Here is an 11,478-nt window from a genome sequence, read left to right on the forward strand (position 1 = left end):
GCAGAGACAGCCAGGCCCTCTCCCCTGCTGCCCGCTCCAGGGTGACCTGGCAACATGGCAGGACGGCCAGGATGTAGGAGAGCCCATCCACTCTGGACTTTGTGGGGAGGGGGTGCTTTAGCCCCTCCAAGATGCTCGTTATTTCCTCCAAGCCCCTAAGTCACCACAAAGTCCACTTGCTGTGCTGTCCCAGCATTAAGACAATAACAGTGCCACCGTTGACTCAGGCTTACTCTGCCAGCCACTTCTCTTTGTCTGCATCAGCTCATTTCAGTTGCTTAATGAAGTGGACACTAATAGTCCCTATTCTACTAATGAGGAAACTGAGGCGAGAAAAGTTAAGTAGCTTGCTCGAGTCACAGCTAATAAATGGCTGAGTGGGATTTGAACATAGAATCTAGAATCCAATTCTTCTCCATCAGGGTTTCCTCCCTTACCAAGTCCCCCATGCCCCTACTCCTTATCAGATGCTTTCCTTGCCTGTTGCTATGGGAGGCTCCAGGTGCCCTCAGGGGATCACCACAGTGCCTGCTGCTCATTGCTGGTGTGGCTTCAGAGACCCCCCAACACATGTCTGGGCCGTGGCCAGGGACCCCCAGACTGCCCTTCTCTGCGAATGCTCTATCTGCGGTGCTGCCAGCGAGGTGGCTGTGGGGCAGGGGGGTGGGGGGCTCTGCCTTTAGGCCGTCCATGTCCACAGGGCTCCCAACTGTCCTCTGTGTGCCCCCTACCCACACACAGGTCTAGCCACCTGGGCAATGGAAAAGTGCATATGGAGCAGCTACAGAACCTGCGGACAGCGGAGGCGTAGCCAGAGCTGCTGGTTGACAGCAGATTTGGTGAAGATGTCGGGGCAGAACAGCTTGTGGCTCTGAAGTAAAAATTGTGTTTGCATGGACAGGTGCTTCCAGGCACAGCCATCTCTTCTGCACCTCAGGATCCTGCTACGAGCTTTTTGTTGTGTGTGTTGTATGTGTGGCGGGGAGCCTGCTAGGGGCCAGAGTGGCTCAGATCTAGAAGAGAAGGCTTTGGAGAAGCAAGTGGGGGAAGGCCAGAGGCCTGGGTGGTATTCGAGTGTTTTTATTTTTCTAAGAACCTAGTTGATTGATTCATTCACACAATAAACATTATTTGCTGTGGGCTGTGCCCTATCCAAGAGATGCTTAAATGAGATGCTGACCTGGCCCTCAGGGACAGGAGCACACATGGAATTCCCTCCAGAGCCAGTAGATATCACAGCCAGGCCCAGCTCCTCTGGCCTTCCTCCAACCTCTAGCTGAGACTTCACAAATCCCTGTTGAGAATGGCGGCTCCTCAGAGAAAGACTTTAGCCAACATCCAAGGGGGATATTTGGCTTTGCCCTCAGGGATGAAATTTAAAGGTGGCCAAGGAGGCAACCAGGAAAGGACTGGATGTGCAAGGAGGCAGCTGGCCCTTGAGAGAGGCAGCCCCTGAGAGCTTCCAGCTAAGGTGGGGAAGGGGAGGCACAGAGGCCTCTACTCCAGTCCACCCACCCAGCCCCAGGAAGCTTTGAGCATAGTGTCTCACCCAAATGGGAGATGATCTGCCTGTGTCATTTGTCTCTTGCCGTTCCATGCGGCTGGGTGTTCCTACCTGGCTTCCCTCCCTCTCTCCGCAAAGCCTGGGTCTGAAGGGCTAATGAGATATAATAGGTGATGCTCACTTGGCTGGTGGAAGCAGTTGTCAACAGGGAGGCCCAAACTGTCAGGGGGCCTGGCCCCTCACCCCAGACTTTCCTACCCCACCTTACTCTATCCCACCCCACCCTGCAGAATGGTGCTGCTTCCCCCCCTAGTGGCTGCAGAGCCTCACTACTTCACGTGTGGCCTGTGGACTGGCAATATGGGCATCACCTGGGAACTTGTTGGAAATGCAGTCGCTGCCCCATCCAAATCAGAACCTGTGTTTCAACAAGACTCCTAGGTGACTGTTGTGAACATTGTTGTTTGAGAGCACTGGTTAAGTAGATAAGCAAAGCCTGGCTCCAAGGAAGGAAGAGGCCAGCTTTGGTAGGTGCTGCCAATTTCTAGGTCAGACAGAGCAAGAAGATTCCACCCCACCGCCACCCCCAGGAAAGGGGCAAGCTCAATGTATTTGAATTAAAATATTTTGACTAGATAATTTATGTTAAAAGATTATAGACAGTGAAAAGCTTCCTTCCCACCCGTTCAGAGGCAACTTGTGTTACCAATTCCAAGGGCTCTCCTGTTTTGCTGACAACCTACCGGGTTACTTGTGCCCTTACTAAGGAAATGAAAAGTTCTTTTCCTGATGTCTGCAACACCAGACCAAGTCTCCTGTCAGAAAGGGACACGGTGGAGTGAGTACACTTAGGTACTGGGCTGAGGGGGGCGGGGTCGCTCACTTCTCCCTCTCCCAGTATCTGAGGAGTCCCTATGTAAACCCAAGGGGAGAGACGTAGAGCTCATCACTCACCATTGTCTGATGGTTCAGTAGCAAAGGCTTGCAGTGCTGCCTCTGGCCCAAAAAGACCCAGTGTTTGGTTTGCACAGACCCTGGCCTAATGCCACCTACCTGGTATGTTCCTAATGATTAATTCCATGCCTTGGGAGTGCCATGATGCTGGCCAATGGGATTTGTAAACTGAGTGCTATCAAGTGGACCAGCCATGAAAGAGCTAAGTGCCCTCTACCCCTGTTGTAGGGGTCACCGGGACTAACTAGTCACGGCTGCCTTTGTGCCCCAACGCCTCATCAGTTCTTCCTTTCTCAGTGCTGTAAAGGGGGAACAGGATTTCCTCCAGGTGTCTGAGTACCCCAGCTAAGGACAACAGTGTCCTGCAGAGTCCCTAAATCACCCCACTTGGAATGGCATCTTGCATGTCTGAAAAAGGGCTCCACTTGATTGCAGCCCAGCCTCCTCCACCCAGATGATGCAGCTCCCCTCAAGAGCATTCTCTCCAGGGACTCTTCAAAAGGCACACCTTTCTCCCAGCTGTTTGTTTCCCCTTAAGCCGAAGTGCACAGACTCAAAAGGAGGAAAGATGGCAACCATTGTCTGGGACCTGCCTTATAAATGTATTAATATTTTTATTTGGCTATAAAACAATAAAAGGTTTTAACTTGAAAACTATTTTTTTTTTTTTTAAAGATTTTACTTATTTATTCATGAGAGACACAGAGAGGCAGAGACATCGGCAGAGGGAGAAGCAGAGCCTGCTTATGGTGGGACTTGATTTGGGGACTCTGGGATCATGCTGAGCTGAAGGCAGATGCTCAACAGCTGAGCCATCCAGGCATCCCTTGAAAACTAGATTTTCCCCCCCTTCCTATCTTTTCAGTCACTCTGTCTCAGAGGAAAATGTAAGGAGAAAGTGAGAACAAAAGAGGCAGACACAGAAACCATCAGTGAACAATAAATTATGTTCCCTATTGTATTACAAAGAAATTCAAATGGAAGTAAGGAAACTCTTTAAATGAGCAAATATTAGAGACTGGGAAGACACAATAGAACTGGTACATTTCCACTCAATGAGGGTAATCTGATAAAACTCTGGAAATCATTTGGAATCAAGTTATCTTCTGCTTTAAGAGTTTATTAAGTTCCCTCAAAATGATATCAAGACATTCTCTGCAATATTTTTTATAATAGTGAATATTTCAATCTTACTGTCTAGTGATAAAAGATAATGTTTAAGTAAATCAGCTCACTTATTCTGCACCCCCAACCCCCGATCCAGTAGGACTGCTCTTTATTCCACATCACAAACCTTCCCATTTCACTTAGGGAAAGCCCTCAGGACAGGGCGGTTGAGAAGGGCATAGTGTGCAAACCATACCTGTGAGCCTCTTCAGCGGTGGTCTGAAGAGGGTTCAGAGGTCACTGGGTGAGTGAAGGAGGCAAAGCTGTGGCCTCACCTGCTTCTTCCCTTTGTGTGCATGCTTGGGTCCCAGATCTATCTCTGTTATTGACCATGGGCCATGTACTGTCTGTAAATGGGGATTTGGATTCAAGTTCTCAGATCTTCTGATCTGAAATGGATTCTTTTTAAGAAAAATCCAATTGTGATCCCATCACTCCTGGCTAAAACTTCCAAAGGCTTCTCCCAATCGCTCTTAGGATCAAGGCCAACATCCCCACTGTAGCCTTCCATGACTGATCCAAGTCCTGGTCCTGGCCTCTTCTCTAACTCTCCAGGTACAGGCCAAACCCCTTCCTGCTGCCCAGTGGTCCTCACACTTGTGTGTGTGTGTGTGTGTTTTTTTTTTTTTTAATTTCATTTATTTATTCATGAGTGACAGAGCGAGAGAGAGGCAGAGACACAGGCAGAGGGAGAAGCAGGCTCCATGCAGGGAGCCTGATGTGGGACTCGATCCCAGGTCTCCAGGATCACACCCTGGGCTGCAGGCAGCGCTAAACCGCTGCGCCACCGTGGCTGCCCAACACTTGTGCTTTCTTGAATGTAGCTTCTTCTTCATACTTGTTATTCAACTCTGAGGTCTCAAATGTAATCTCAAAGGATTTTTAAAAAAAGATTTATTTATTTTGAGAGAGCAAGCAAGCACACACTGAGGAGGGGGGTAGCCTGCTGAGCTCTTAGGCCGAGGCAGGGCTCCATCCTGAGAGCCTGAGATTACCACCTGAGCTGAAATCAAGTCAGATGCTCAACTGACTGAGCCACTCAGGCGCCCCTCAAAGACTTTATTGATCCCTACTCCCCAACCTGGGCTCAGTTTAGGGCTCCTCTGTTCTCACTTCACAGCACTTATCAAAATTTAAATATTTGTGAAATTAGGGAATACCGGTCCTCCCAGTTAGACTATAAATTCCATGAGCAACACGTTCACTACTATAACTCTAATGCAATATGTTATCTTTCAAAGGTATGCACTTTATTCTAAGATACCCCCTTGACAAGAAGGGCTCATGGGTTAGCACATAGACAAAAGCATTACATTCTAAACAAGCCCAAACTTTAGCTTAAATGTCGTCTATTTAATCTCCATTAGACATATTCTAGAAAAGAGCTTGAAGTTGTTTAAAAAGGAAATGACAGCTAGCTGTTGCTAGATGAAATGGAACTGAAATGGCACGACTCATGCCTGAAAGCAGTGGGTACAGAGAGGGACGTCTGGGGTCTGAAAAAAGGTACACTCAGCCAGTGCAGCAAGAGCAATTAAAAGACCTGTATCTGGAACTTGGCTGCCTCTTTCTAGCTGTGCCTCTCTGTGGCAGAGGTCCGTGTAACCTGAGCCTCAGAATCATCAACGAGGGATACTAATTCTATCTACCCCACAAGGATATTGCTAGAATGAAATGAGACAACGGGTGTACAGGGTACAAGGCACCATGTTTTGGCATGTGGGAAACGCTGCTAACAGTAAGTCCCTCTTTACTTAGGCCCTAGTAGTCTCTCTGGATGGCCTATGTATAAATGCAAGGAAATTACAGAAGGCTGAGACCCAGACCCAGCTCTCTAGGAGCCAAACCCTGGCGATTCTGCACCCACGGCAGACATGGGCTATGAGTTAAGGTAGGAAAAGACTCCACGAAGTGTCTCACGCTTCATTTAATCTGAAGAATGGTACAGGCTCTTCGTCTTCAGATATAAATTATCAGGTTACAGAACAAGCAGCGAATTCAACAATTTAAAAACTAAGTCTACACGGTGTTAATCTCTGACGCAGTCCTCCCAGTCTGGTTCAGTAGACGTGCACCATGCCGTAGAGGAACGTCCAGAACAGGACGTAGGTGAAGAGGCCGCCGACCAGGCCGCCGGTGAAGAGAGGTCTGCGTGACTTAAAGTACTTGTTCCACCGCCTTCCCGCCTTGAGGATCAGGAGCAGGGAGAGCAGGACGGAGGCGAGCAGGTAGAAGATGAAGCCGTAAAGGCCGGTGAGGCCGAGGATGCCGGCCGTGGCCCCCGACAGCGCGGACACCGAGGTGCGGCAGTAATCGAGGACGGCGGCGTTGCCCCGCACAGCTGCCTCGCTGATGAACGGCGGCCCTTCCCGCTTGGCCACCACAGCGGCCATCGCACTCGCCGCGGCTCAGCCTCTACTTTCCCGCGGAGCTGCGGAGGAAACCCGGGGACAAATGGCCTCCGGCGCCTGGCGACTTGCGAGCACGCCGCCCGCCCCCCCCCCGCCCCCGACTCCCAAGGCCTCGCACCACTCCTGGATCTCGGGCCTTCCAAGGACGCAGAGGGGGCTGAGGGCTCGGTTCGGCCCGCCCCGGCTCGCCCAGTTACCTGCAACACGGCGGCGGACACAGACACAGACACGCGGCGTTCCTTCAGACGGCCAGCGGCACAGACCCGCCCGGCGCCATCTTGCGCTGGAGGGTGCCGGGAGGGCTCTCGCTGCGCACGCGCCGAACCCGCGCTCCCGCCCCCGCCGCGCACGCCGCGGGCGCCCCCGCCCCCTACGCACGCACGGGGACTTCCGGCCGCTGACTGGCTGGGCTTGTCAACGACTCCTGAGGGGCGGGCGGAGCCCGGGCGCCTTTGTTAACCCGGCAGGGCGCGGCCGCTGGGACTCTGGCTGCGGGCGTCCCTGAGCTGCGCCTGGCCTCCGGTTGCGGGTCGAGATGTCCTACATCCCGGGCCAGCCGGTCACCGCCGTGGTGGTGAGTGCGCTCGCTCCTGTTGTGCAGATCGGCAGACTGACGCCCCACACGGGCCGACGAAGCGCTGAGCCCGGGCGGCTGCCGGGCCCGGGCCCTGGCTCTGCCCCGCGGGACCGCGGTCTTCCCCGGCGGGCGCCAGGGACGGCGGGACCCCAGCGCCTGCCGGGCACCTGGACCCGAGGCCAGCCCCGCGCCCTGCCGCCGCTGCGTTGGGCTCCGTCCAGCCGGCGGAGAAGGTCCTCAGCCGCGGGGTGCGGGGAGAGCGCCCGTTCCCGGCTGAGCTCCCAGCGGGCAGCCGCGGGGCGGGGCGGGGACAGCCGGGAGGCGCTGCCCCTGGAACGAGGAAGTGCTTCCTCCGCTGCGGGAGACGCCGCCGCCGCCGCCCCGAGGGACAGTTGGGGGTGGAGGCGGCCGGGGCGGAGGGGCAGGCCCGACTGTCCGCCGGCCTGGCGCGCTCGGACCCGGCCCCGCTGCTCCGCAGTGAGGGCACACGCCGCTGGCGGGCTCCTGCTGCAGACGTTCCCTGGTTTCTCACCCCTTGGGACAAAGTCCGGGTTCCCCGCCCGGCGCTGGGCCAGCCTCGGCCCCTGGCTCCCCTCCACCGGCTGGTCTTGGGTGCTAACTGCTAGGGCAGCCAACAAAGGGAAGGAGAGAGCCGGGGACGTCAGTGCCAAAGCTGGGTGGGGTCTGAAGGCAAACTCGGGAGGCGGAGATGGGGAAACTGAGTCCCAGGAGAAGTCTGTTGATGCCCAGCCCTAAAGAAAGTCCCCAGGAAGAACCCAGATCTCCGAGAAGAAAGGCCTGTCTGGCAGGAATTGGGTCAGGTACAAGTCCCAGTCCTAGGGCCGAGGGACGGGCGGCCTTATCTCAGCTGGGTCTGCAGGGGAACTCGTGAGTCAGGCGCCGGCACTGATTAAGCTGGCATGTGAACTTGAGCTTAGAGAACCAGCTCTGGCCGGGGCTAGTAAGAAACATTTCTGGACCTGCAGATTGCTGCCCTACACTTCACCCTAACTGCACCAACCTCGCTTTTCTAGATTCCTAGCTGCCTCAGAGAGAAGCGGCCAGGTTTGCTTCTTAGGTGGAAGAAAAGGGGTGTGTAGGGGAGGCGCAAGAAAGAGGCAGTAAGCCGCCTCATCTCACCCAGTAAGTCAGGGACCGGCCCGTGTCTTCCAGCCCAAGGGCCTGTACTCTCTTCTAATCTCGGGGTGGGGCAAAGGTGTGTGTTGGAGGAGGTGGAGCAGGCCTGCAGGAGTTCACGCTTTTGGACTTGAGGACCTATGTCTAGTGGGCTTCAGGGGTCATACTTCCTGCTTCCCCTCTCTTCTGTCCTGGCTGGTCCTCCCCCGGACCTTCTTCAAAACTGTAAGACCACGCTGTCCCAATTCTTGTTAAGACTAGGAACGTGTCTGGCCTCTCCCGCTTGTGTTTTGTATAAGTGCTGCCGAAGCAAGCACATCCTGCTTGTGTTTTGGATTGAGAATGGGCTAGGGGAGGTTTCCTTCCTAGTCACTGCCTTATCCCACGTAGTTAATATTTTGAGAATGTTAAAACCATTTTGACTTCTTCTCTGAGCTGTGGCTCCATGGGTTCATCTGCCTTCTGTCTGGACACTTGCCTGGGTAGCTCATGGCACTCCAAAATGCTTCCCCTTCAGTGTCCCCAGCTGAGAGATGTTTGTGTTCAGCCAGGCCACTTGGCTGGGTGCTTCCTTTCACTGCTCTCTACCACGAGCAGTCCTCAAGTCTGTTGATCTATTTTCCAAGTAGTCATGTCCCCTGGCCTCCACATCCCACCTCTAGAAGACATCCATTCTCCTCCTCCTGACTGCCCAGGTGGTCATTCTAGTATCAAATCTGACCAGGACCAACCTTATTCCTGAACTCCTGAGAACTCTAGTGGGCCCAGAATCAAAGTCAGGTGTCTAAACTGTCACTCCTTTCAAGGTCTGGTGCAAATGATCCCTCTTCTGTGAAGCTCTTCAGGTCCAGATCAAGGCACTCTTTTCTTTCTTCCTTTTAAAACTCAACTTTTGGGGTGGGGTGATCTGGTCTAGCTAGCCCCTACACTCTGGTGATTGGAGGGTGCCTGCTGAGAACTTTGAAAGGGCCCTGGCAGTTTGGGGACTATGGTGGGAGAGCTTTAGAACCCTCCTCTGCCTCCTACACCACACAACAGGGTCTGGGGCTTACAGAGAAACCCCCTCCCTCAGGGCCAGCCTCTAGGGCCTGCACTCCACAGCCTTTCTGATCTGGCCCCAGTCTCACCTCACCTCTCAGTTCCAGTGCTGTACACTCCTCTTGTAGACCTGTATCCATAGTACCTTCAAGCCTGTGCTTCTGTCCCTTGGCCAGGACAAGCCCTTCCTCTCCTTCATGTGCAAGTTTGAACTTCTCTGCTTTTCCGGAGCATCTCTATAGTCTTGCCCTCAACAAGGCTGGCTCAGCAATGAGTTGCCTCAGCAAGGCACTGGCGTTTCTTTTTCAAGCCCTGTCCCCTTCTGCTCTGTGTGGTCCCTCCCCTGGGTCACAGGCCCCCCATGTAGAGCAGTCACAGCATCTTGACTCTTGGATCAGGAGGGGCTTAGAGTACATGTTGACTAAGGCTGGTGCCTGAGATTAACAGGAAAGGGACAGAGGCTAGAACAGAATATTGTGTAGGTGGTTGTGGCTGAGTTCTGAGTCACAGTCTCCCAGGCCCCCAGTCTCCCAGGCTGGTGGCTGGTAACCGGGTGGAATCCTACAGAGGACTCTGGGCTCCACCCCCATTGGCATGGGTCTGAGCTGGCACAGCAGCCTGAGGCTGCTGCTGGACACAGAGCAGATTCATTGTCCACATACTTACCTGCCCCCAATTTGTTTTTTCCTTTGCTAGCAAAGAGTTGAAATTCACAAGCTGCGTCAAGGTGAGAACTTAATACTGGGCTTCAGCATTGGAGGTGGAATTGACCAGGATCCCTCCCAGAATCCCTTCTCAGAAGATAAAACAGACAAGGTGAGGGGGACCAGGGTCCTGGGACCTCTCCACTGGGGACAAAGGTCTGAGATGGTGGGTACTTCCAGGGCCTTCTTGGAAGGAGTAGACCTCTTGGTCTTTCAAAAATCCTAAGACCTTTTAAGAAATGATAAGTAGGGATGGGGGTGGGGAGCAGACCTCCCAGCCCTAGGAAGGCTCACTCAGAGCCCAGGAGGAACAGGAAGAGGCGAGCAGCAGGGACCAGAGCATGGTGGGGGCATCGCTGCTTTCCCCTCGACTGTCTTGGCACAGCCTGTACTAGGGTCAGACTTGGTGCAGTCAGTTGGATGGCTGGGCTTTGCTCTCTGGATTAGGGGCTAGTCCAGTGACACTGGGGCTTGACTTGGGCTGTCTCTTTCCAGGGCATTTATGTCACACGAGTATCTGAAGGAGGCCCTGCTGAAATTGCTGGGCTGCAGATTGGAGACAAGATTATGCAGGTAACATGTGTCCCAAAGGAGGAGATCAAGGCTTGGGCCAGAGGGTCTGAAGCACTCGGGTTGGGGGCTGCCCTTGCCTCCTGGGGCACCTGGGAGACTCACTGAAACTGTTGGGAGCGCATGCTGGTGTTGCTGCCAGAGGGAGCTGGCTCTCTCCTCTGTATGCCTCAACTGTGGTGCTTGGCATCCCCAGCACAGAGACATCAGCCTGCCTGGGTGACCCAGGACCCTAAAGCCCATCCTGCTTCCAGATCCCAGAGGACAGAGAACTGAGGCAGGCTGTATTTTCTCCTTGGGCCAGGTGAATGGCTGGGACATGACCATGGTCACACACGACCAAGCCCGGAAGCGGCTCACCAAGCGCTCGGAGGAGGTGGTGCGCCTGCTAGTGACCCGACAGTCGCTGCAGAAGGCAGTGCAGCAGTCCATGCTGTCCTAGCAGCCCGCTGTGGTCCCTGCCTCGTGCCTGCCTGCCTACAGTGACACCACTTCCATGCTCTGTCTGCCCCTCATCCTGGCTTCTGCTGCATGCTGGGCCCCAGCTCCAAAGGGCCAGAGCTGGTCCCAGAGGCCTGTCCCTGGGGCCTGACCCAGCCTTCCTTCCCCACCTCCCACTGGCCTGAAGCTCTGGGACCAGCTCTCATCCTCAGACACTGAGAATTTAAAATAAGGGCCTGGAGTTGAATTGTAGTCAATCTGCAGCGACCATAGGCTTGGCCCCCAGACCCTGCTGCATGGCCTTAGCAGTGCCCAAATGGGCAGGAGGTCCCCCACAAAGCTGGAGAATGCCAGGTGGGGCCGGGCTTTCCTACAGAGGCCTGGCTGCAGGGCTCGGCCATGCCTCTGTGTCTCAACTCTGCAGCGACTGTACCCTGTTTTTCCCTTCCTTCCCCAGGAGGGGCTTGACACACTGCCTGAATGGAAGCCAGACAGGCTTATGGTTCACCCCCTCACACCCCCACTTCCCTGAGGGACACTAGCCTCCCCAGGGTTCACCTGTGTACAAGATTTAGATGAAGCTCAAGGCTGACATTTCAGGGCAGTTCTCAGGATTGCCATTTCCTTCTATGCCTATGGGTTTAACTTTATATTTTTTAAATCACAACTTTGATACAAAAGCATTTTTACCTATTTGGAGATGCCAATCTTACTTTTGAATTTAGCTTACTAACTTGTATCTGGGAACAACATGTGTTACTTTGGTTCCTATGGAAATGGGGCAGTGTGAAATTACCCCATACCTGACATCTTGGGTCCAAATAAACAGTGTTGGAATTCACAAGGGGTTTTGCTGAGGCATGGGGCTAGGGATGTCTGGGGGTGGATGGTGGCTAGAGCTTTGGTTGTAGGGCTGACGAGCCTGGCCCCCAACCACTTCTGAGATGAGGCCCAGCTGCTGCCAGGCCTGCCTGT

The 11,478-nt window shown here is 54.0% G+C and overlaps 3 protein-coding genes across 7 annotated transcripts in view; 2 read left to right on the forward strand and 1 right to left on the reverse strand.

The window, feature by feature from the left end:
• Positions 1-3,115, forward strand: part of P2RX5 (purinergic receptor P2X 5) — a 28,822-nt gene extending 25,707 nt beyond the window's left edge. For all 5 annotated transcript variants that reach the window (XM_077851653.1, XM_077851652.1, XM_077851654.1 and 2 more), the window contains one exon: positions 742-3,115. In XM_077851653.1, coding sequence (XP_077707779.1) covers positions 742-811 — 70 coding nt within the window. In that variant the 3' untranslated portion in view covers positions 812-3,115. The remainder of the gene's footprint in view (positions 1-741) is intronic.
• A 2,419-nt stretch (positions 3,116-5,534) lies between these two features.
• On the reverse strand, positions 5,535-6,393 carry EMC6 (ER membrane protein complex subunit 6). Its single transcript, XM_077851659.1, has 2 exons — positions 6,234-6,393; positions 5,535-6,056 (listed from the first exon to the last, which is right to left on the reverse strand). The coding sequence occupies exon 2, from the start codon at positions 6,016-6,018 to the stop codon at positions 5,686-5,688; it is 333 nt and encodes a 110-aa protein (XP_077707785.1). The 5' UTR covers positions 6,019-6,056; positions 6,234-6,393; the 3' UTR covers positions 5,535-5,685.
• A 35-nt stretch (positions 6,394-6,428) lies between these two features.
• Positions 6,429-11,347, forward strand: TAX1BP3 (Tax1 binding protein 3). Its single transcript, XM_077851658.1, has 4 exons — positions 6,429-6,610; positions 9,485-9,604; positions 9,988-10,065; positions 10,367-11,347. The coding sequence occupies exons 1-4, from the start codon at positions 6,572-6,574 to the stop codon at positions 10,502-10,504; spliced, it is 375 nt and encodes a 124-aa protein (XP_077707784.1). The 5' UTR covers positions 6,429-6,571; the 3' UTR covers positions 10,505-11,347.
• Positions 11,348-11,478: the final 131 nt, after the last annotated feature.

This window comes from Canis aureus, chromosome 16, assembly GCF_053574225.1.
Source record: "Canis aureus isolate CA01 chromosome 16, VMU_Caureus_v.1.0, whole genome shotgun sequence".
Taxonomy (NCBI): Eukaryota; Metazoa; Chordata; class Mammalia; order Carnivora; family Canidae; genus Canis; species Canis aureus.

What these genes read in the sequence shown, in the direction of transcription:
- TAX1BP3 (XM_077851658.1), top strand. Translation starts at nt 6,572, where the DNA reads ATGTCCTACATCCCGGGCCAGCCGGTCACCGCCGTGGTG. An exon ending in CAGAAGATAAAACAGACAAG is followed by an intron (nt 9,605 to 9,987) that starts GTGAGGGGGACC and finishes GTCTCTTTCCAG; the next exon opens with GGCATTTATGTCACACGAGT. An exon ending in TTGGAGACAAGATTATGCAG is followed by an intron (nt 10,066 to 10,366) that starts GTAACATGTGTC and finishes TCCTTGGGCCAG; the next exon opens with GTGAATGGCTGGGACATGAC.
- EMC6 (XM_077851659.1), bottom strand. Translation starts at nt 6,018, where the DNA reads ATGGCCGCTGTGGTGGCCAAGCGGGAAGGGCCGCCGTTCATCAGCGAG.